Source organism: Eublepharis macularius, chromosome 4 (genome assembly GCF_028583425.1).
Source record: "Eublepharis macularius isolate TG4126 chromosome 4, MPM_Emac_v1.0, whole genome shotgun sequence".
NCBI lineage: Eukaryota > Metazoa > Chordata > Lepidosauria > Squamata > Eublepharidae > Eublepharis > Eublepharis macularius.
The window spans coordinates 33,242,940-33,268,579 of record NC_072793.1 but is presented as its reverse complement, the minus strand read 5'-3'; the positions used below and the strand labels follow the sequence as shown (position 1 = coordinate 33,268,579).

The 25,640-nt window shown below is 42.3% G+C and overlaps 1 protein-coding gene across 2 annotated transcripts in view; it reads left to right on the top strand.

Moving 5' to 3' along the window:
• The first annotated feature begins 245 nt into the window (after positions 1 to 245).
• UNC13D (unc-13 homolog D) overlaps positions 246 to 25,640 on the top strand; it is a 79,365-nt gene continuing 53,970 nt past the window's right edge. The window contains exons 1-6 of one of the 2 annotated variants that reach the window (XM_054975248.1): positions 246 to 310; positions 18,996 to 19,028; positions 20,266 to 20,373; positions 21,733 to 21,792; positions 23,695 to 23,761; positions 24,927 to 25,119. In XM_054975248.1, coding sequence (XP_054831223.1) covers positions 18,996 to 19,028; positions 20,266 to 20,373; positions 21,733 to 21,792; positions 23,695 to 23,761; positions 24,927 to 25,119 — 461 coding nt within the window. In that variant the 5' untranslated portion in view covers positions 246 to 310. Of the gene's footprint in view, positions 311 to 12,332; positions 12,409 to 18,995; positions 19,029 to 20,265; positions 20,374 to 21,732; positions 21,793 to 23,694; positions 23,762 to 24,926; positions 25,120 to 25,640 lie in introns of those variants that run through there. The other variant, XM_054975247.1, reaches the window with a different exon arrangement.

The window sequence follows — 25,640 nt, the reverse complement described above, 5'->3', positions numbered from 1 at the left end:
ACAGCGTTGTATCTGTATGTTGTAATATTGATATTATGAAACTGATTTCCATTTCCACAATGTCAACCTCATTCTTTCCAGAGAAGTGATATTGAAACACCTAAATCTTGCATAATAGTCATTTAACTTAATCTTCCCCATACCATCTGACTGAAGACTGGGGGTGGGAGGAGTGAATCATGTTTGAAGCTGTTCTCTCTGTGTGTCTGTGTTTTTTTTTTTAACAAAGTATCTTATTCATGTTTTTCTAGGTTACTATTCTAGATAAAGTCAAAGGAAAGGCAGAACCAGAACACAATCAAGGCAAGAGGTAAGTAAGGGGTAGCCTTAAAAATAATCTCAAAAGATATCTTTTAATGTTAGATAATCAATAAAAGAGAACATGGCTTAAGAGATTTTAGTACCAAGATGTGTGCAGGGCTTAGCTTATATGTCCAGTGCAGATTCCATTGCAAATCCATTAAAAGGGGTTTTTCCAAATACCTTTAAGTACCTTCTAAAATAAGTTTAAAGCAACTTTAAAAGTATGTTTGCATGGCATGGGGTAAAAATGCCCCCCCCCGGATGATTGAAGACAAATGTTGCAGGTCATTACGGCACACATTTTTGTGGAAGAGTCTTTGAATTTTAATGGAATTTACTTCTGCATGGATATGTTTTAGGATCACAGCTGTATACTTGATCAATCCTAAACAGACCAAACTGGTTACAGAATCTAAAGAAAATGAGGCGAATATGTCCTATTGAGCTCCATAAGCTGATTTGCTTCAAACCCCTTATGCATTGAGTTGGAGTATGTACGACTTTTTCTGTTTTCATATGCTTCAGATCAGTGCAAGTTACTGTGGACCATCAGTCTCCTTCCCCTTAAAAAGCTGAAGTGATTTTTTTTTAAAAAAATATATCAATACTTAAAACCTTCTTTGTCTCAAAGTTTAACAGTTTGCTTGATCTATAATGTTTTTGGGTTGCTTATCTTAAAACGTCGAATGTTGAATTATAATACAGAGACAATTTGAACTAATTTACATTTCTGTAGTGTGCAGTCTCAATAGCCTTCCCTTGAAACCACATGCTTTGAATCTCATTCCTCAAAAAAAAATTCTACTCTCTCTCTCTGTGTCTCTTGAAATCTATACAAGTATCTTCAGCAAGACCATCAAAATAGTTTTTGTTTCCTGAAATGTATTCTGGGGTGATGGAAGATTTTTGCCTGTGATTTTCTTCAGAGGCTTGCACAGACTTAGGGCCAAGCTACAAGTGACAAATGACACTTGAACAAGTGAACAGACTCACGTGTTTTCCTCCCTGTTCACTTGCACTCCACGTAGTGATCAAGTGGAGCACAAGTGAACAGGGAGGAATACACGTGAGTCTGTTCACTTGCCGTTCAAGTGTCATTCGTCACTTGTAGCTTGGCTCGTAGTAGTGGATCTTGGTTGCTGGATTAAATTGACTGCTTGCTTGACAGTGAGGGGTGATTAGCTAATATATTCTGGATGGGAGCTAATAATAAGAGGTGTCCCCTGAATGGCAACTTGCTGGCAATGTGTGAGTCTAAAGGTACAGCTAATTTTGCATATGGAGATGAGCGGAGTGGAGTTGGGGGCTGCAGGCATCCTAGTGGGGCTGTGAGTGTCTGCATTGTTGCTCTGGGGATCTGACTGAAGGGACTGGAGGTGGGGTTACTGCCTGGTTTGCCCTGGAATGTTATCCCCATGACTCCTCAAAGCTCAGGGAGGGGGTTAGCATAACAGGGCAACAGTTGAAAGGGTCAGGAGTGGTTGCACTAAAAGAAATATTCACAGAATGGTAGTAGCCTTTTCAATAAACTGCTGTTTCCACCATTTTTTTCTGTTACAGACCTCCAGTGTTGTGAATTCCTTGCCTACTCTAGAGCTATTAAAAGGTGCAGGTGCAGTTTTCCCTATAACTGCAGTTTAATAGAAGAAAAGAAAGTTCCCTGCCCAAAGGTCTGTCATGTAACTATTTAGGACACAGGAACCCTGTTGAGCGGGCAGGTGACACCACCTAGAATGAATTAATTATTACAAGGATTTCTTTTTGCTCACCCACCCATGATATATTTTGATTTCTAGCATCTGTCAAAGCTATTTCATTTATTAAATGTGTGCCAGAGGCATGTAAGTTCTGAATATGGGACAAGGTCATTTTTGATAAACAGCTTGGCTAGTGTAGGAGGAAACATGTATATTATGCAGTAAGTCTTTTTGCTCTTTTTGAGATGGAAGAAGAGATGAATATTGCAACATGAGTATTTCCTAATTCTGTTCCTCCAAGGCTGTTCTTATAATGCAAAATCAAAAAGAGTCCAGTAGCACCTTTAAGACTAACCAACTTTATTGTAGTATAAGCTTTCGAGAATCACAGTTCTCTTCGTCAGATGCATGGAGAGCAAGAAGAAACTGGTCAGATATATAGGTGGAGAGGGGAGGGCGGAGTAGATGCAAATAGTAGCTTCTGATATGGAGATCAGTTTGCTTCTGTTAAGGAAGTCAGTTACTTCTGATAATGAGATAACCATTCATAGTCTCTATTCAATCCCAGCTTGACTGAGTCAAATTTACATATGCAAATTAATGCAAAGAGCTCCTGACATAAACTAACACTATTTTTAGAACAATTTGGGCAGATATCAGCCAAAAGGGCAAGGGATCAGGGGTGGGTGGATCTGAATATATACACTAATTTATATTTACTGTACATCCTTCTAACATAACATACTTCTGCAAGGGTTTATTTTGGAATCCCAAATCTTGGTTTAGCAAGATTAAAGCATACTGTTTCCTTTGGTCTATGATGTTAAGTAAGGGTATGATGTGATGGCCACAAAGTCCAATTGTGTTTTTCAGCCCAAAAGAAATAAGTTAGAAATAAGTTAGAAAGAGCATTATCCCTTTCAGATATAGAGCTGGTTCTGAGTGTACTTACAGATGCTAAGATGGCAATAGCTGCAAACTGGAGAAAGTCCCTTGCATAGAAATAACTACTTTAATTGTATTTGGCATATTACGCTGCTAATGAAACTAATGTGCTATCAGAGATTCATAAGCAATAATTTTCAAAGCTTAGATAAGGTTAATGAACAATCAATAATGCTTTTGGAATGGTAAGGTACAAAAGAGCATTTCATTTGTTTTGTTATGTATTTCCATAGCTTGTCACTAATTTGTTTGCTGTTTATAGTTTGGTCTTTTGTTGTTTGCTGGAATATTATACAACTCCACCCCACAAAGTTACTTGTACAGATTACTGGAGGTGAGAGTCCAGGAATGGTTTTAAAAATTTATTTATTTATTTATTTATTTATTTATTTGTGCAAAACAAACAAAAGAACCAAAAACCAAAGAAAGAAAAACAATTCTGGCAAACAAACAATGCTGGCAAATCTCTCTATATAAAGACAAGTGTCCTGACTGACTCATCAATGCCCAACCCAAACCCCTGAACTGAGAAACATGAAATTTCAGGAGAACATTCCTTTCATGATGTAAACACCCACTAAGAGGGGATTTTAAGAAATTCACCCCCTAAGGGGGTAAAAAGGGGTAAAATGTGTTTTCCCAAAGGAATACACCTTCCCTTTGTATGTGGCTGGCAGGCTGCTGCCTGCTTGCGCCCCCGCCCTCTGCCAGCTCAGCCACTCTTCCCTGATTGGGCCTTTCAAGGTCATTTGCATATGCAGGCTGATTGGGGCTCATAGCATTCTACAAGTCATCCTGCCCCCCCCCCGAGACAGTTGGAACACAGAAGTCATTTGTGTATGCAGCCTGATTGGTCCTCACCCCCCACATTCTAAACAGTGTGCAGTTGCTATTGGGAGTCATTGAATGTGTCCTGAGGTCAAATGCACCTCCCAGTCTTCCCCTCAAATTTCACTAGGGTTGCCAACTAAAACACACACACACACACACACACAAACCAAATGCATTAAGAAAAGAGGATTTCTTGATACCTGCACACAAGTAGAGACAGAAGGACTCACAAGAAATCTCTTTCACAAGACTATTAAATCCCAGCATCATGTTGCGTCTTCCACATGGTCTAATCAGGTTTTCCTTGCACGTAATATTTAGAACTATGTTTCTGAAATACACTGAATGTGAATACAACAGTCTCTTTATATTGTCTAATATATCATTAGCAGCAAAGAGGAGTGTTTGTCATGTTATGGATTGTGAATGACAAATTCACTCCTTGGGTTTTGTGGTTGGTTGACAGCAAGTCACTTTGGCAACCGATGTGGAAAAAAATATTATTTGGTAACTCTGACTAAAAAAGAAATAGAAACCATTAGGGAAAATGTAATTTAATGCCTTCTTTGAAAAGAAACACACTTGATCTTTACTTTATATTAGTAAGAAATGTTTAGGCTTAATCTTTCCCAAATATTAGGTGCTTTCTTGTGTTTATAGGTAGGTAAATTGATGCACCTAGAGATCTGCAAAGCAGTCAGGACTTCACTGATGTGAATCTATGCTTACTATTTCAATGCACTTCTTTACCTCTAGTTTTATTGTGCAAGTGTCAAATTGAAAGTGTAGGAACTCCCCATTAGGATATATCTCAACTGTGCTGTTGGGCTACACCAGGGGTGGCCAAACTTACTTTTTTAAAAAAATTTAATTTTTGAATTTTTTAACAATATGCAATAGTAAAAAAAAACATAACTATATAAACAGTATGAATATAAACATGTGCTCGAGACAGCGTATCAATTGCCTTGGCAGTATTTACAATATATGTGGTAAAGACAACGAAAGAACATAAAATTTAATACATTGCTATAACTTTGAGATTGTCAGGTATTGACTTCAAGTATTTGTTTTGCTTTTCCATATAGTCCAGAAAAGGCCACCATTTCTCATAGAAATTGGATTGGAAGTTCTGGTTCTCAGTGGTTGAGATGCAATCTGTGATTTTCTCCATTGTGAGAAATGCCCATAATTTATTAATCCAAGGCTGTATTGTGAGTGGGACTTTGGATTTCCATGATTTTGTGATTATGGCTTTGGCTGCACTGATCATAATTGAAATCAGATCTTTTCGGATTATGGGGATGTCCTCCTTTCCCCACAAATTAAGGAAAACAAGTTCAGGACGTGGTTGAATGGCATACCCAGTTATTTTCTCAATCATGTTGAAGATCAGGCTCCAGTAACATGAAATCAAAGGGCAATTCCACCAACAGTGGAAAAAAGAGCCTGTTTGTTTGCCGCCACGCCAGCATTGTGGGTCGTATGAAGGATTTATGTAGTGTAGCTTGAGTGGGGTTAGGTACCACCTGTGCATGATTTTTCTGAAGGTTGTTCTGATATTAATAGCATTAGTGGAGCATAGTTTTGAGGACCAAATTTGTGCCCATTGTGAGTCGGAAATAATTGTATTGCAGTCTGACTGCCACCAAAGCTGATAGTTTCCTTTTTTACTCCACTCTTGGGAGTTTAGGATTTTATAAAGAATAGAGATGAGACCTTTTTCTTTTTTACTACGAGAAATTAACAGTTTTTCAAAATCAGTATGAGTTTTTTAAAGTTGTGCTTGTATCGTTGGGCTATTAATTAAGTGGTTTAACTGAAAATATTCAAACCATGGTAATTTGATGTTGGTTGATGACTCCAATTGGGATTTGGGTTTTAGAAAATTTTTGGAGGTAACATCCCATAGTCTTGTTAATTTTAGTGCTCTCCACAAAGGGAAAGATTCTTTAGAGTTGCCTGGGATGAACCATTTTTGTTGTAAAAAGGAAGATAGTGGAGAGATGTTGGGGACTAATGATGTTCTTTTTATGTCCCATATTTGTAAGGTAGAATTTAAGAGTGGAAGCTTTGGGATTAGGTTTGGTCTCTCTTTAGGAGTATTCCAGATTAAATCTTCCATAGATACGGAAGTCAGAAAGGCTTGTTCAATCTTTTGATTGGTCTGAATTAAGGTATGCAATAATATTCTTCATTTGGATGGCTTCATAATATCCAGTTAAGTCTGGCAAGCCGTATCCTCCAAGTTTAGATGGGCGAGATAAGATAGAAAAACTTAATCTGGGTTTTTTATTTCGCCAGATGAAAGAGTTTATAGATGTCTGCCAGGATTTCAAATTCTTACTTGGGATATGTATAGGTAGATTTTGAAAAATAAAAATAAATTGTGGAAGCACAATAGATTTGATCAGATCAAATTTTTCAGACCACGAAAAGTATAGTTTGTTCCAACTCTGAATTAATAAATTCAATTTTGTTATCCAGTTTGTATAGTTGTGTTTGAAAAGGTCCTCCAGGTCTTCTGGGATTAAAACTCCTAAGTAGCGCCAAGGTTTTTCTAACCATTTGAAAGTAAATGAGGTTTTGGCCTTGCGGGAAGAAGTATTAATATAAATGGGGTATATTTCAGTTTTGGCTGCATTAATATTTAGGCCTGAAATAGTGGCAAAAAGCTGTAAAATATTGTTTAAAGCTTTGAGAGAGTCTAGAGGATTTGTTAAATAGATTGCCATGTCGTCTGCATATAGACAGATTTCATGGGGTTTTGTCCCTATTTTGACACCCTGAATTCTGGGGTCAGCTCTAATAGCTTCTGCTAGTGGTTCTATGGATAAAGCAAAAAGCAAGGGTGACAATGGGCAGCCTTGGTTGTTGTGGATTTTCCGGGCTGTATAGCCGTGGTCTTGGCATTGTAGTTCCAGACGTTTTGCCAGCAGCTGTGGCTGGCATCTTCAGAGGTGTAGCACCAAAAGGCAGAGATCTCTCAGTGTCACAGTGTGGAAAAGATGTTGGCAGGTCATGTTGGCAGCCTTGTCTAGTGCCTCTTGTGAGTGTGAAGTCTGATGAATTGTAACCATTAATTCTGACTTGTGCCTTGGGATATTCATATAGTGCATCTATGGCTGTAAGAAAGCGGTCCCCAAACTCCATATATTTTAATATTGTTTTTAAAAATGGTATTTCTAAGCGATCAAATGCTTTTTCAATATCCACCGCCAATATTATAGATTCAGTCTTCGTATATTTACAGAAATTGATAATATTTATTGTTTTTTTAATATTGTCTGTGATGGTTCTGGAGGGGATGAAACCAGATTGATCTGTATTAATATATTGAGCTATTATTTTATTCAGTCTAGAGGCTAAAACGGATGTGAAGATCTTGGCATCTTGATTAATTAATGAAATGGGACGATAGGACTGGGGTTTGGTTGCATCTCTATCCTTTTTATGTATGACTATAATTCTGGACTCTAGCCATGATTTAGGTATTTTGCCTGACTGTAGGATCAAATTGCATGTGTTGGTTAATGGATTTATTATCTGTTCAGCAAATTTTTTGTAATATTCAGCTGGCAGGCCATCCCTTCCTGGTGTTTTGTTATTTTTGAGGTTTTTGATGGTTTCTAGTAGTTCTTGATTTGTTATGGGTTGATCTAGAAATTTTTGGTGTTCTGCTGTGAATTTGTTTTTAATGGGGTATTGTTTCAAAAAGAAAGAAAGAGAGTTCTCTTGAGGATTGTCTGTATGGTATAAATTTTTGTAAAATTTTGCAAAAATTTGGACTATCTCTAGGGGGTCAGAAGTTAAGGTATTTTGATGGTTACTGATGGTGTTTATATGTCTAGCTGATTTTTTTTGATTAACCATACAGGCTAACATATGTATAGATTTAGAATTTTTTTGCCAGTATTTTTGTTTTAAATAAAGAATGTTCCTTTGTATTTTAGTGCACTCCAGGGTTTCTAATTTTTTGCAGAGGGCCTCCAATTTTTGTAAGGGGTTTTTTCCCACCAAAGGTCTTATGTTTGTTTTCTAATTTTTTGATCTCTTGGTTCAAATCCGTGATTAATTTAAGTTTTTTCTTCTTGATAGCAGAAGCTATTGAAATGAATTTACCTCGTATCACAACCTTGGATGCATCCCATACCACTTCCACTGGAACACCGCAGTCAGAGTTTAGTTCAAAGTAATCTGATAATGATTTGGAGATTTCTTTTTGAACAGCGGGATCTAATAAAAGAGATGTATTTAATATCCAGTTGCAGTCTTTAGCTTTCGTCTCCTCATTAAATAAATAACAATCCACCCAGGCGTGGTCTGACCAAAGTTTTTGGCCAATAGAGGCAGAAGTGATATTTTTGAGCAGATTGCGGGATGCAAATAGATAATCAATGCGGGTATAAATTTTGTGAACAGAAGAATAATATGTGAAATCTTTTGTGCCTGGGTGGAATGCCCTCCATATATCACATAAATCATATTTTTCTAGAATTTTGCTTAAACCTGTGTCTGGGTTTTTCTTTATGCCTTTAGTTGGTTTCAAGTGTGTTCTGTCCAGTTTAGTATTAGCTATGATATTCATATCCCCCCCAAGAAGAATATCCCCCTCCTGAAACTCTTGGAGCTTAGCAAGCACTTCTTCAATAAATGTTAACTGATTATTATTAGGTACATAAACACATGCTAAAGTAGTCATTTTCCCATTAAGTTTACCTTTCATAAATAAATATCGTCCTCTGGGATCTGACAAACTACCTAAATGGTGGTAGGACACGTTCCTGGATATAAGCGTTGCCACTCCCCTGGATTTTGAAGAACCAGGAGCCTGGAATTGGTGGGTGAACCATTTATTTTTTAAGACCTGAGACACTTGGGACTTAAGGTGTGTTTCTTGAAGAAACAGTATGTCTACTTTCTCTTTGGTTATTGACGTGGAAATCCTTTTGGATTTAATACAGTTATTAAGCCCCCTGCAGTTAAGAGTTAGTACTTTTATTTTACTGTAAGCCATGTGTTGGCAGTGTTGGGTTATAAAATATAAGTACCATGATGAGGTAGTTCTGGCTAGTGGTTGCCTTCAGGAACAACTCAAACAAGGGGGTGTTTTCAGTCCTAAATATAATATAATTTATAAAACTGCTTTCAATATCTGTTAACCTTAGAAATGGATTTGGGATATAGATACTGTTCAAGCTTTTATAAAACAAAACTAAAAAAACCAGTCTAAACATTCTAAGTTTTTTAACAAACCCCTTCCCCTTCCCAAAGCTCTTCTTCTTTAAGAGCATTTTAACAAAATAAAGATATATTAAAATTCTGTGTAGTTCCAACTTAATGAAACACAACTCAAAAGGAATCTTTTCCTTTTTTAAGCAACTTTCCCCTCATCCCCCATGGGCCTCCACTAGGAAGCCTAACTCCCAGGAGAAAAAGAAAAGAAAACAAAAAGATATAATAAAGGCACTTAAAAACGTGCCCATTCCCTGGGAGATTTACTCAGAGGAGCAACAGCTAAGGAGCCCCCCCTCCCCCCCAATGCAAACTCTACATTAGTAAGTATTTACAATGGTAATTTTTTACAACAGATCAAAGATATAACTAGAAGAGAAATACTCAGTGGGCTGCTTATGTAGAAAGGAAAAAAAAAGTTAAATTGGAGATGCTTGTTTAATTGGAATCCTGCTCCATTTATTGTTTGTGTTGGAGCTCCTAGAAGGTCTGACTCCCCTGGGGCTTCCCTTTGTTTCTTGTATCTTCAAATTCAAATCAGCAAGGAGTTTCAGGCCCTCATCCAGGTTATTTGCTTGGAGTCGTACTCCTTCATGCAGAACAATAAGTTTGCAGGGAAAGCCCCATCTGTACTTGATTTTAGTTTGAGCTAGGACTTCTGTGACGAGCTTCAGATCTTTTCTTTTTGTTAGGATTGCTGCTGGAAGATCTGGAAAGACCTGAATTTTTTCTTCTTCATACAGCAAAAAGCCCTTCAGTCGTGCCTCCTTAAAGATCCTTTGCCTTGATCTAGAGTCTGTAATTGTTATTATAATGTCCCTTCTTCTGGTGGATTTTGGCAGGGGTGGGAGGCCTTCCCTATAAGCTTTTTCAATGAGGGGGGCAACCCCTTCCTCTAATTTACGTACCGAGGCAAGCCAGGCAGAGATTAATAAAATCAAGTCAGCATTATTTTCAGCTGATTCTGGAAAGTTTCTAAGCCTGATGTTATTTTGTTTTATAACACTTTCAAGGGAAGTGATTTTGTCCTGCATGAGCTTTTCATTTTTTTGCAGGCTCTGTATTTCCTCCTGCAATGTGACACCAAGTTCCATGGCAGTGTCTGCTGTTTTAGTGGTTTCATTTAGAGCCTGCTGAAATTATGCAAGTTGGGCTCCCACAAGCTTTTGCGTTTTAACTAGCATATGGGATTCAAGCTCTTCTAAGCACTCTACAAGGTCGCTTTTTGTAAGGGGAGCTGATGCAGTAAGAGAAGTATCATTGCTAGTCACCATTTTAGTTTCTTCCCCAAGGCTGAGCCTAGCACTTTTCCGTGGGGTTTCAGGGATGAAGAAGGTTCTTACTGACACGTTCTCAGTTTTGGTGTTCTTGTTTTTGCTTCCGGATGTTTTTCCCATGTTTTAATGATTTAGATCTGTGGATGAGATGTTGTTTTGAGTCTACATCAGAGGAGAAGGGCTAGAGACTCAAAAGCTTGCATCCACCATCTTAGGTGGTGCTCTGCCCCCTCCAAACTTACTTAATGTAAGAGCCACATAGAATAAATGTCAGATGTTTGAGAGCCGCAAGACATGATGCATTGAAGTGACTTCAGATGAGGAGGTGGGTTTGGGGGAGTATCCTGAAAGTGACATCACAGAAAGGGGTGGGGTTTTGATGCAATATGCTGTAAGTGACACCATCGGAAAGAATGGAGTTTGGGAAGAGCCATCACTTGACCTTTGACTTGGAAGTGACATCACAAAAGTCATGTCACATCCTTGCTAGGCTTCACCTCCAAAGTCCCCAGATATTTTCTGAGTCAGACCTGGCAACCTCAACATTTTTATTGAAGATATGAAAGACATGGAAAGAAAGAAGGGGGAAAAAAGAAAAGTGAGGGAAAGACATGGAAAGAAAGGAGGAAAAGGAGGGAGGGAAATAAACTAGACTAAAATAAAATGTATGGCCATGGTGATACTTAGAGCCAAGCTATAAGTGACGAATTACACTTGCCTGGCAATTGAACAGACTCACGTGTATTCCTCCCTGTTCACTTGCCATTCACTTGCGCTTAGAGACCTCAGGGAACTGCACAATATGTCTAGAAGAGCCACATGTAGCTCCCAAGCCACAGTTTGGCCACCCCTGGACTACACCAAGATAATTAGTTGCAGTCTGGGAATTGCTGTGAAGCATTCAGATACAGACTACTGGAGGGTTAGTTTGTGCTGTATGTTCCAGCGTTATTAGTTAGAAAAAATTAACATTTTGATCTGCTTTTCCTAGAGAAAATTTGGGTAATCATTGACAAAACCATAAACCTACTTAAACTCAGCGCACAGTAACAAAGGTAAAACAGTGGCTGGCTTGGCTCTTTTAGTATGCCTGACTGGGCAACTGTATTTGTTGGAAATAGATCATCCATATTTCCTGACATGTTACATTACTGTTTTCATTGCAGGTCCCTCTGATGCTAATGTCTGCGCACCCACCCACCCACAGGAGGATTGTTTTTTAACGATTAGGGCTCAGTTGAAAGGGCAGTAAATGCTGGGTTTATGAACATTTTTGGTACTGATGAAAAACATGTAGCCTCAGTGCCTTTTTTCCTCGTGTTTTGTTTTACAAGAGGCCCCAAAACTCTGCTTATTCAGGAAATATTGCCCTACTCTGAATTTGACCTCATTGATATTGGCACGTAACCAGTCTGAATGGTTTAGAGGGAATGGTGGGAATGTCAGGAATGTAAGTGAAGAAAGGTAAATGGAATGTATGTTTAGCCTGAAGGTGGGCAAGAACTGGGAGAGATCAGGAAACGGTCAAAACAAAATTTTGCAGAATTATTGCTTCCCCCCCCTCTCAAAGCAGCGTTGCGGGTAGGGGATGAAGTCAGATGGGCAGATAGTTTGCAACAGCACCAAGTGCAAGGGCGGAACCCGCTTGCTAATGTCTCGGCCTGCCTTCAGCACTAAAGCTCAGTGGTGTGCATGCTAAGAAATCCACACAGCTTCTCTCACCACATGCTGTTTAGGATCCATCTGTTTGGTTCTGGTTTCCCCACATAAAAGTACCCTCAGCGGAACACTGAGAATTTCTTTGGAATTAGTCAGTGATGTATACAAGACTCCAGGACGTGTTGAGAAATTGCTGCTCTGTTGCTGTGAAAGGAAGGCTCAGCTCATTTCCGTTTGCTGTCACAATGGTCAGAGTGTGATAAAGAATGCGGTTTCCTCCTAAGCATGTGAACTGACAGGAACAGTGTGCCGGTAGGGTGATCAGCTTCACTCTGAAGCATATCTACACTCCAGTAGCAAGGTCTTCCTCCCCTCATCTTGGGCATTCCCTGGCCCATCCCAGCATGGAGTCTGACACTGAGACTCAAATTGGGGAAACCCCCAGAGGAGACTGCAGAAAAGTATGTAGTCTTTTTTTTCCTGTAGGACAATATTTTAACTAGAACAAATACTTCTGTTTTTCTTTCTCTGCTACTCCTCTCCATAGCACGGCCTGCTTCCACCTGCTAAGAGATTTTTGGAGGTGCTGGATGTAACAATTGGGGTTTTGAGATGTTGAATGCCTTTTGGAGGGTGTTGGATTTAACTCTTAAATTTGTATTCTGCCTTTCCTCCAAATTGCTCAGAGCAGCATTTTTTGCTTCACACCAACCTTGTGAGGTATGTTAGGCTAAGAGGCAATGACTGGCTTCATAGCATAGCGGGGATTTGATCCAAGGTGTCAAACATTTAAGCCCAATATTCTAGTCTCTATATTACACTGGTTCTTGGAGAAGGGTGCTGAGAATTAGTCTAATCTTATTTTTTGGGGGGCTGCGTGAGGTGGGTATGAGAATAAGACTAGAGAAATGGGCAAGCCTGAAAAAAATCACCTCTGCAATGGATGAACACTCCCTTTTGTTGTTGTGAGGGTCTTAGTTGATCAATACTCTTTTTTATAACTTGGGAAATGTAACAAAAGTAAAAAGATTTGGCAATTTGATGACTGTTAAGTAGCTTGTCAAGCACCTTAGTGAGGAGAGACAAAGGGCATTCCATCTACACTTGCCGACCTTTTTCAGTGATGCAAGCAAGACCCGCACATCCTAGGTAAAGATCAAGATGGGTAGCCGTGTTGGTCTGTCTGTGGCAGTGGAAAAGAACAAGAGCATCTGATGAAGTGAGCTGTGGCTCACGAAAGCTCATACCCTACCACTAATTTTGTTCGTCTTATGGGTGCTACTGGTCTCTTGCTGTGTTGATGGGGCAGCCAGCTTGCTGGGTGCCAAGCTGGCCCTCTGTCTCCTGCAGCGGCTGCTGGCCAGGAGCGTGCTACCAGGTAACCGGTGGGGAGGTGAGTGGTCCGAATCGTGGGAGCACTCCCAGGAGGTGAGCATGCCCTGTGCGATGATGTCATTTCAGTGACTTAGAGCCAAGCTACAAGTGACGCCTGACACAGGTTGGACACTTGTCAGCTTCCCTCAAGTTTTGATGGGAAATGTAGGCGTCCTGGTTTTACAGCTTGGCTCTCCATTACAGCTGCAAGACCAGGATGTCTACATTTCCTATCAAAACTTGAGGGAAGCTGACAAGTGTCCAACCTGTGTCAGACGTCACTTGTAGCTTGGCTCTTAATCGCACAGTCCTGGGAGCACGCACGGGCAGGGGCACCACCTGCCAGTTGTCGTCCTGGGTGCCTGCAACCCTCACTACACCACTGGTGAAGACCCAAATGTCCTTCTAAGTTTATAATTAGCTAGAGACTATACTTCTGTTTTCTATTTTTCCTTTCCCCAGTTTTCCTCATGTGCTTGGAACAAACTTCTTAAAATTGGCTAATCATCTTAAGAGAGATTTCCTTAGTAGAAGTAGGCATGGACCGAAAAATGGACCAAAATTTGACATGGACCAGCCCATTTTGGCATTCACAAATCACCTGGATCCAACTTTTATCAACTCCCTTTGATCTGTTCCTGGAGCCCATCATTCCACTCTGCTGGCTGTCATTCCAGCCCCAGAGCAGTTTAGCTGCTCCCAGGGACTGTCATTCCACTCTGGGGACCTTCATTCCAGGCCCAGATAGGGTTGCCAGCTCCAGGTTGGGAAATTCCTGGAGAATTTGGGGGTGGAGCCTGAAGAAGGCAGGATTTGGGGAGGAAAGGAACCTCAGCAGGGTATAATGCCATAGAAATCTCCCTCCAAAGCACCCCCTGGGCAGCATGGTACGAACCTGCAGACACAGCAGCCTAAATTGTGCCCTGCAGCACCCCAGGCTGAATCATGCTGCTTGGGGAGCATGGCGGAGTGCCCATTGCCCTGCACGGCTGCCTTTGACCTGTGTGATGATTTCACTTCCTGGAAGTGACATCATCATGGAAGCTGGGAGCACGCAAAGAAAGAAACCCCGGATGAGGCAGGGTAAGTACCAGGCTCCCAATCTCCCACCAGGGGACAGAAGGGATCTGGCAACTTTACTCTGTGGCCTGGAGATCAGTTCAGGGAGATCTTCAGCCACCACCTGGAGGCTGCCAACCCTAGGCCTAGAGCAGAGCCGTGCATCTAAGCTTGTGCTGAAATAACAGAAAACAGTGCCTCTGCAGAGCATTTTCCGTTCTAAGAGGAAGAGTCTCTAAATCCATTCCATGTTTTCATTGCAATTTTTTGGTGCTGCAATGCATCTCAATGGAGCCAATGCAAGTCAATAGGCATTTGCAGCTCCTATTATAGCTAATGGAACTTTCCTGGGGGCAGCTGCTTTGGGTGTCTATAACTTGGACATCTGAAATCAAATCTTCAACAAACTTGGAGGGTGGCTGTAGGCAGGGCCGGATCTAGGGGGGGCAGGGGGGTAGTCTGCCCCTGGGCGCCGCCAGGGAGGGGGCGCCGGGAGCAGCTCCCAGCTGCCGGAGCGCGCAGGCGGCAGCATGGGCAGCCGCACTGTCTTTTGCTTGCCCCGCGGGACAGAGGGTGGCCAGCTTGCAGCGCACCCCCTGTCCTGCAGGGCAGGCAAAGGGCAGCGCAGGCACCCACGCCATTTGCTTGCCCCGCAGGAGAGGGGGCAACCGGCTGCCCCCTGTCCTGTGGGGCAGGTGCATGGCGCGGGCAGCCTCACAGGCTCCTGTGCTGCCTTTCGCTTGCCCGTGGGACAGGGGGCGGCCGGCTTGCCGCGCACCCCGTCCCGCAGGGCAGGCAAAGGGCAGCACAGGCGCCCACGCCATTTGCTTGCCTCGCAGGAGAGGGGACAGCCGGCCACCCCCTGTCCCACGGGGCAGGCGAAAGACAGCGTGGGGGGCTGCAAAGCCGACCGCGCCATTTGCCTGCGGAGAAGCAAATGGCGCAGGCGGCTTCCCAGCCCCGCACGCTGCCTCCGGCGCCGGCGCGATGATGTCACCAAAATGACGTCATCATGCCGCGTCGGGAGCGCGCGTGCGGTGCATGCGTGCGCGAGGACCTGCAAGCATTGCCCCCGGCGCCGGGAACGCTAGATCTGGCCCTGGCTGTAGGAGAGCCTGCTGAAGACTCCCTGTGCATTTGGCATCTCTGAGTATGAAGGGGGCTGTCCTAGAGCCCTCAGAAGTGATGGACCATGGACCAAGGAATCTGTCCGTGAACTGGAAGAGGTCCGTGAAAGTTTGTGGTCCGTGAAATGTTCCATGGTTTTTTCCCCAGTCTGTGCCCACCTCTGTTCCTTAGTCTTCTTCCCACACAGGCCTGGTGCTCAAATATCACTACTTCATATCCAGGAAAGGCTGAGCAACAGGCGATAGTTTCCTTGCAGCAGACACAGGACTCTTGACTCTGGCAGATGTTACAGGACTGTTTTGGGCAGTTGTGGCCTCAAAGAGTTTGTTGTTCTACTCCAAAGAAGGGGATGTCAAAAGTATTGGGCATTGTGCCTCATGTCCCTTCCTTGTGCTGTGATTTTCGCTGTTTTCAAGTCCTGGTTAAACATTCAGTATAACTGGAGATTTGCATACTATCAAAATCACTTTCTAAAAAAGAGAGCTTCTCTGGGCAGATTGCTTGATGTTAAAGTGCCCTTGATAAATGCATCCTGCTTACCCTAGGTAATCACTCCATGTTTTCCTAGAATAATTTCCCCAGGGCCCAGCCAGCAGCAGATCTGTGTTTATAATACTACTGTTTCCAAGACCAGAAATAAAAGTAATAGCATCTGTGTCTCTGTCAAATTTTTATTAATTATTTAGCATTAAGTGTCAGCAAACAGGACTTTAAAACACCCTCATAGGCTCCCAAACAAAGATGCAACCCAAACATCATATGAAAATGGTCACATGATGTATGAGTGCCATGAGTCCTCATAAATTGACTCTGAGTGGTATTCATTTTTGGGTTGTGTGTGATTCTGCTCTTGAGGGACAGATTAATTTATAGGTTGGAAGCCCTGCCTTATCTATTTATTTATTTAAAATATTTATATGCCACTTTCCCATCTAAAATAGGGTCTCTAAGGCAGAAGATCCTTATGATTTTTCATGTACTAAAATCTCCTCTAGATTAGGACCAAGGCCCATCATTCATATCCATATAATATTCTCATTAACCCAGACATCTCCTATCAGTGGTAATGGATTGTCATGGCAGCCACATCTTTTTTTCACTTCCCGGAACACACATTTGTAGTATTACATCCTGTTAATTTTCAAGACCAGCTTTACAGGCATCCTAGAGTGCCTTTTATTAGTCATAAATTTGTCCAGTCTGTTAACAATCTATGTATAAGCCAGCAGTTAATGCCAGCTTTCTGTAGCTGATGACTCCTCACATTAAGTACGCCCTCATGAGTCTTTTTTTCCTTCAGACTTTTACCCATTAAGTTTGTTCTACTAATAGTATGAGCAGCCTCACCCAAAATGAAAATAGCTGTATTCTTAAACTACTCTCCCCCTCTGTTGTGCAAAGTACAGCACAACAGTTTAATTTAGGCAGATGGTTCCCATTTTTTTAGTATATAACTACTATTGCTGGTGTGGTCATGATTAGAGATGGGCACAAACCTAAATATGACCCAAAAAACCCCACGAACCAGGCCGGTTCAGGGTTCGTGAACCAGTGTTTGTGGAAGCTCCTTTTCATGGAACTTCCACAAACTGTATACTGGTTCGTTGGGTCGTATTTACAGGGACAGTTTAAATGGCCATTTCCCCAGGGAAATGGCCATTTAAACTGCCCCTTTAAGGGGCTTGCAAGGGCAGGTCCCTTTAAACTATCTGCTGGAAGGCGGCAGGGAGGATCCCTGCCGCAGTGGCCATTTGAGGGACAGGGAGGCTGTTTTCAGCCTCCCTGCCCCTCAAATTGAGGGAGGCCATTTTTGGCCTCTTCTGCTGCCCTGGGGGCCTGTAGAGTGGCAGAAGAGGCCAAAAACGGCCTTCCTGCCCCTCCCAGGAGAAGAGAAAGGACACTGTGCCACAGGGGAAGGTAAGTGTGGGGCTGGGGCTGGGTAGGGGGTAGGGGGGCTGGGGTTTGGGAAGTTTAAGGGGCCCTGCTCCGGCCAGCTGATAGTTTAAGCCGGCCCCAGCCAGCCCCAGATTGGGCGTGTTTAGATGTCTGACGACGCTAGGGTGGCCTAGCCCCCCCCCTCTTCAACGCGTCACTATTGTCACTCATTGGACTGCCACGTAGTTTATATGGATTACAATTGTATATAGTTAGCTTGTATTACATACTGTATAGTAGGGTTGCCTGTTTGTATATAACGGTGTAAAACCATTTAGCCTGAATGTTGTGAGGCGTTGCCTAATGGAATTTACGTTTGTATTCCCCCATGAAATATATGCTGTGAGGCGTTGCCTATTGTAAGTTTATTTTGCATACTTCAAATTTTTGGAGCATTGAAAGTTTGTTTTATAGACTTTAATGAAATTGGTTCAAGAGCTTAAGGTCATTCCGAGTGATTTAATTTCATAAGCATTATTGTCTTGGAGCATTGCTCGTTTCAACCCCTCGTGGGATTTTTCCTCCCCCCCCCCTCATTTCATTGGCTTCTGGCGAGGGTAGCCCTTTATTTTCTGATAGTTTAAAGGGACCTGCCACTTGCAAGGCAGGAAAGGGCCCTTTAAACTGTTAAAATCCCCTTTCCCTGCTGCTGTTAAGGCCAGAAAGGGGCATTTAAACCCCACAAACCACGAACTGGTTCGTAACTGGTCCAGTTTCATGGTTCGTGGTTTGTGAAACCCACGAACCACGAACCTCCTGGTTTGGTTTTTTTTTTGTTCCATGCCCATCTCTAGTTATGATTACTGCAGATTTTCTTGCAAGGCACTCAGTCAACACCATAAGGTCACCAACAACAGATGTTAATGCACAGAATATGCTGTGATTAATAACTGCACTTTTTTTTCAATGTGCCATGAATAAATTTTGATGGTTACAGTGACAAGAAGAGTCGCTTGTGATAAGAAAAGTAATGACATGCTTGCATTATGAGACGAATACAGTACCAAGTCACCACTGGTTGATCTCCTTCATAAACATGATGGAAGGAGTGTCTAGACTTTGACGCAGATGCTGTGCTCTTCAACTCCACTCTGCTGCATTCAGAGGCACTTCTGGGTTTGGTCCTCTCTTATTCCAAAGCTGAGCCCTCTAATGAAAGGCTGGTTCTGCGAGCGAGCTCTGGCAAATACTGTCTGTGATAAATCTTGATAATGTAATCTGAACAGTGATCTTAGCAGCTGGGAGGATCAAAGGATGAGAGCTTCTGAGAGGCAATCCGTTATCTCTGTTTCTTTTATTTTTACTACATGTTTTGCTAAAGGATCTTATTATTTTTATCAGAATTAACAAGAGAATCCTGGTGATGCTACTGTGCTACCTGGGAGACTGCCGTTTTTATCCTATTTCAATCCCAATGTTCTACTGGGCAAATAAAAATAGCACAAAGGAAAGGATCAAAAACCATTTATTTATATGCTAAAACTGTTAATAGGGATGGATAGACTTGATCTAGTGTAAGTTGCTAAAAATCTGTTTTCTTAATTTCTTCTAGATGGACCTATCCCATAAATTTTCTAAGAAAGAGGTAAGAATCTAGTTGATTCCCCAACACTTAACATAATGAAAGACGAGTTCTGGCAGATCAGGCCAGAGGGGCATTTAGTCTAGCATCCTTTTTCAAACAGCAACCACAGTGCCTGATGTTTCCAGGAATCCCACAAGTGGAAAGCAAAACCCCTCCTCCTTTCTGTGACACCCCTGTGATGCTGTGGGGTTGCCAGGTCCCCTTATGCTCCTGGTGGAAGAAGAGCCCCCCAACACTTAACTTTTTGGATGTCATGCTCCCAAGTTTCATGCTGAGCCAATTTGGTCCCCCATATGGGCCGAATCAGCCCATCATGAAGCCCGAGAGCACTCCTGGGGCCTGCACAATGATGCCACTCCTGAAAGTGATGTCGTCATGTCATGCTGGGAACCCGCCCAGGAGGCCCGTTCCTGTGCCTCCCCCCTCACCAAGGGACAAGCAATCCTAAAATTTTACAGGCATGCTACCTCTGAAATGAGAGGACCCATTTAGCTACTGGCCAGCCATTTCTAGACCAATCCTTCAGGGATTTATCGAGTCTGCTTTCAAAATCTATGGCTGTTGTCACATCTTATTGCGCAAGTTAATATTGCACCGTGTCAATATAGTAGGAACCCCCCCCCCCCACTTCATCTTGGACAATAGTTTTGTAGGGGAATTAGTACTGCATGATCTGCTGTTAAATAAGGATTGGTTTGTCACCTGTGGAGATTCTGTAGTTCTGCTGGGCTGGACCATGGTTAAAGCTGTACATTGCATCAGCAACCATATTGGTGAAGGAAACTCCAAGGGGCTGCTCTCTAGGGTACAGGTTTCATATGCCCTCTGGTGGGCTAGCCCTGCATCTTGATGTTGGTGGTCAGGTGTGATGGTCTAGTCATTTCCTTCTGATTATTTTCTAGAGTGAATTCAATTTCCTATCCAGATTGCATTTTGTCTTGTCCTTATAAGTTTATCTGGAGCTGTTTTCTTTGCAGACACTTTTTGGAGGATTACCTCTTCCTCTCTTTGCTGAGGCAGACTGTGTGTGAAATTGTGCAGGTTGCAATATAACCATGAAAGCTGCAAGAGTGAGTCAAACTTGGGCTGATTTCCTAGGAAGCACTCTTGTGAATGACAACCAACCAAACTGCTCCCCAGGGTACTCTTGCTCACCAAACCCCCAGTATAGCAGGCAGGAATGCTGATTCGTTAGATATTGACTTGATTGTGATCTGCTCATAATATTCTATTGCAGCTCACCTTGCTATATGAAGATGTCCTTTATACCATTCTCCATCGCATGGGCAAACCAGAACCTAATCAAGTTTCTGATCCAGATGAGCTGTACGCATATGTGCAAAAGGTCAGATCAAACGGCCAAATCCATCTCTCTCATTATTGATCTCAAAGTCTGGAATTGCTCTTTATTTGGGATTGTGTTTTTTTCCCCCTTATCTATTTCCTGTGAGAAATGGCTGCCTCAATTTCCCTAAAGTCCTTCCGAACGGTATCTTGTGATTAAATAACTGCTGCTTTAGTAGAATAAGAAATTATGAGTTTCCCTGATCCCAGGGCCTTTAGTCAGAGAGGAACTGTCTGAAAATAAAAGCGGAAAATGAAGGTAGCAATCTAGAATGAAGCTGAGTCATTGTAAGTTGGGTGGATTTATTCCTGGTAGGACCTGGAATTGGGCAGGAGGAATACTACAACCGGTGCCATTTTACTGGCAGACTGTTCAGAGGGCTGAACTGAAACAGACTTTAGTTAAGGAGTTAGTGGCACTGGCTATGTTATGTATTGAGCTAGCTTCAAGGAGAACTAGGCTCCTAAGGTAACCAATCCTATCAGGAATTGGGATGTCAGCAACCAATCGTTATTCCTTGGACAGGAGCCAATTGCAATCAAGTAAACAGGATGTCTTTTGTTGTGTGCATGCAAATGAAGGATCCTAAAGCCCACATTCTTATTGGGTTGTTATGGATATGGGGTGGAGTTGGGAGTGTATATATTGTGGCCCTTTCAGGGCCAGTTGTTCTTCTCTTGTACAATAAACTATACTATGAGCTGAAGTCACTGCCTGGCTGAATCACTTGCGGGGCCTACCCCAGTACTTAATAGGCTATAGGATATTTTCTGCACCGATTCATTTTATGTAACTTGTCCAAGGAAGTAAGTGGGGGTAGTTTCTGCAGTCTGCTTCCAAATTTCTTATGTTTTGAGTCAATACCCCATTAAAAACACCACTAACCTTTCTGTGGAGTGTATCTTTGTGCACATACTTGGAATTAATATATTGTGCATATCTACCCCCTTGCTCAATATTTTGAAACCTGACAAATATCTACCCTGTTTCAAAATAAAAATGACACCCTGAAGAATGTTGTTGGGATCTGCAGCAGGGCACAGTTCTGTGTACAAGTGTATTGCCATCCAAACGAACCCCCTGCAACAGCCCCATGATCCAAAGAGGCAAGACCATTAAGGGAAACAAAAACCAAAGAGGCAATGACATTTATTCCCTTACGTAGCTTACAAGAAGGGTGAGGCTGTAGACCCAGACATGTATGAATTTAGGATGTAACGGGATAATCCCAAAACATTTGTTGGTGACTTTCTTTCACAGTGCTTGGGGTGATGGGACTTCTTTCAGAAAAAAATGGTTAGAAAACTCTATGATATTAAAACTTAAGTTCTGTTGTAACAATTTCTGTTTAAATCACAGGTTTTTAATATGGATCCAGAAGAGCATCGTATTATACTACAGAGGACCAAAGAGCTAGAGGTAAAATCAGACTTGAGGCACATGCTGTGTGTGTATGTAATTATATATGAACAGGCACAGTTGGATATATGCTTGTGTTTGCTCCTGTAGGACACTGGGCCAAGCTACAAGTGACGAACGACACTTGAACGGCAAGTGAACAGACGTATATTCTTCCCCGTTCACTCGTGCTCCACTTCCACGTGAGAGTCTGTTCACTTGCGTTCAAGTGTCATTCCATCACTTGTAGCTTGGCCCAGTGTCATTAGTGTATGTATGGAAGCATGATCTGATCTGGGGTGCATCAGAGTAAACTCTGATTGTAATCTCAGTGCAAGTGAAATACCTGCTATTTGCAAGAAACGTGATTGTGGGTGTGAAGGTCTGATGACTCCATACACTGTTATAATGTTCTTTCACAGTCTGTGTTTATCCTGCAGATCTCTCTTAGGATGTTTATAGGGTACATGCCTACAAATGCAGAAATGAAGGGCATCCTGAAAAAGCACAGACTTCTTTTTCTCATTAGTAGGAGAGTAACACAGTAACACTATGAACAACTGATCATATTCATATACTTGCATTAATGAATTGGATCATGTTCTTGTTTGGAAGCAAGTATTAAAAGGATGCTCACTGCTCTTTATTTATGAGAACAGGATGGTGAATAGGGGTTTTTGGAATGAATAGCCCATGTCACATGTTCTTGATTGGGTGCTCTGGTGGCACTGGTGTCCATTCTGCTAACTGTCTTTAGTTCAGATAATCAGAATAACAAGATAAATGCCAGCAGTATCGTTAGCAAGACCAGCCTTCTAACTACTGTGACTCTACCGAGCAGGGGAAAATCGGGATAGCTGTCCCTTTCCTGGATAATCCCCTGCGCTTAATTCATAAAATGAGAAGGACCAGAGTTCATTATCTGTTTGAAAGTTGTGTCTGATGCACAATCTCCGTAATAATCAGTAGAAGAAACTGTTGCTGAATGTTCATTCTGCATTCGACATTTGAATTAGTAATGTAGTACATGTTCCTATCTAAAGGGGCCACCAATAAGGACCACTGTCTACAATTTAACATGTCATACCTGCTGGACTAATTCTAAATATCTCTTCTGTATGGCTACTGCATTTCCGTGTAGCAATGGAACAGCAATGACTGTATCATATTTGGATACATTTTGATAAACCGGTATTTACATAACTGAATTATCCGCATATATATGGGAATATCCAGGAATCACATTTTAAAGGCTGCAGCAGCTTGTCCCTCTTCCCTTTGCAGGCTTCCCAAGCAACAGGAGGAGGGGGGAGGGAGGCACCATGTGTGAATTGGGACCTTGTCCAGGTGTTGCCCCTGTGTGTTTGGTTAAAGTTTCTTTGCTCTGGAAAGCCCTAGGGGCACCTTGTTCAGGAGTCCATAAATTTGGATACCTGGGTCCAATCTTCTTGAAACTTGGGTGGTCTTTACTGGACATGAAGGACTAGAGTTGCTAAAATTTTGGCAGAGTTTGCTTGAAAAATGTCCCCTCCAGTTCCCCAGTTGTTTTCCTCCATAGGGAATAATGGGCCAAATATATTTGGGATTCCCAAATAAAAGCGAATCCAAATACTATAAAACCAAATCTGAATACTAAATAGGACCTGAATATCAGGAATACCAAATATATATGGTATTCCTGATACCCAGATCCATACAATATACATTTTTTTGGCTCTACACCCTTAGTTTGGTTTGTTTAGATTCCAACCTTCCTTCAAGAGGCTTCAGGATAGCATAGTTTTTTGTTGACTAATCCAAAATCACCTGGAGGTGCCATGATGGTATTGGGTTCCCTGATCCAAGTATGATGCTCTGTCCATGGTGGCTTGTAGCTATCTTTAGTTCTTCAAATGAGATCTGGTTTTTTTTGCTTTTTTCCAGAGTCCAATCTTTTGTCTTAAAGCAACTGTGAAGGAAGCCAAGGAAATTCTGGGTAAAGATGTCAGTGGTGAGTAGGAAGATGCCTGAAATTCAAATACAGAAGCCTGGGGACAGGAAGATAACAGATTCTACTTCTGCTCAAGCCCAGGCTCTGCTTTTAAAATCCTTATCTGAGAATAACCATAATCTTATTTGAGAGGTACACTGCTGCACCTTTTCCTTGAAAACCTTCATGCTGACCTCCAAGCTAGGCCATTTCTTTAATGTGAGAAAGTAGCTAACAGGCCAAAGTTCAGAACGTCTCTGTTTGAGAACTGGCTCTACAGACAATATCTAAAAGTGTTTGCTCCAATACGAACACCCGAAGTGTCCTGTGGATGCCATTGTCTTGCCATGTGTGTATTGTGCACTGTAAACTCCATCTATGTACGGGCAGGACTCAAAACAACTGAGGCCCAAACTACAACTGACGAATGACGTGGGTTGGACACTTGTCAGCTTCCCTCAAGTTTTGATGGGAAAGGTAGGCAGCTTGGCGGAATGTTGGACAAGTGACAGTTGAAAAGTCCATTGGACAGCAGTCGGAGAGCCAAGCTGCAAGACCAGGACGCCTACATTTCCCATCAAAACTTGAGGGAAGCTGACAAGTGTCCAACCTGTGTCATTTGTCACTTGTAGCTTGGCCCTCAGACATAGCTTCTCTTTCCAACCTGGTTTCCTTCAGAAGGAAGTTGAGAGGAAGAGGGCTCTGTATACTAAGAGGAGCATGTACATATAACACACTGGGAGGGGGAGGTTCCTGCGTTGTGCAGGGGGTTGGACTAGATGGCCCTAGAGATCCCTTCCAACCCTATGATTCTATGATTCTAGTAAGATCCATTATAGGCTCAGAACTCTATTGCTAGGCTCCAATCCCCTGAACCAACTCTCATTTCTGGCACCTCCCTATTTATTAACCTTGGCAAAGTTGAGGGTTCCCCATTGAGCAAGATGAGGCCAGACTTCCCTGGCCTGCAGTCCTCTTGGGGGACCCAGGGAGGCTAAGTCTTTCCTCCTCTAGCTTCTTAAAATCTGGTAAGGTAAGGTTGGGTAGAGATGAGGTTTTGCATTCTGGATTGCTTCAGGACGTTACCTTTCTAGCTGTTACAAGCTCTTGACCCACCTGCAGTACCAGGACTTTCACGTGCGAAGCAAATATGACTATATTTCAACAACTGCTTCTGTGCTTTCAGGGTTCAGCGACCCATACTGCCTCCTAGGGATAGAAAATAAAAAGCAGGACTCTTCCGTTAATGATGGCACCCGCCAGGACGGCAAAAAACGATCGAAGGCTGTGGTGAAGAATCTGATCCCTGAAGACCAGACCCACCGCACCCAAATCATCCCTCAGACATTGAATCCTGTGTGGAATGAAACCTTTATACTGTACGTCTCCTTGCCCCATTTGTTCTGCTTCTGTCTTGATTGTTTTCTTTACTTCTGGGAGCCACAAGCAAGAACCGTAGCTCAAAAATTACTTTTCCTGTATGTATCAGCATCGTCATGGAAGTAGAGTAGGACTGGTAGGTCACTTACACGTGAGTTGTTTGCCCCAGCCTGGCTGCTGCTGGGAAGTGTCTTTTTACCCCCTGCTTCCACACAACATCGTGGCACCTCCATATACCACCCCTTGGTATGATTTAGGAGAGATTGCAGCAAAGACAGGAGGCAAATTTCTAGATGAGGAGTCCCCGACCCCAAGCTTGTAGGTACCGTCTTACAGGAATACTTCAGCTGTTTCTCATGATAAACAAAATCCCCCATTTTGACCCTATTCTTCCATTTGAAGCTAACCAAGAGAGATGAACATATATAATTCAGGAATGTTGGGACAACATTGAGACCTAAAGGTAACTGTCCCTTGTGATAAGGAGGGCTTGAGAGATGATAGCTCAGCAGCACCTATC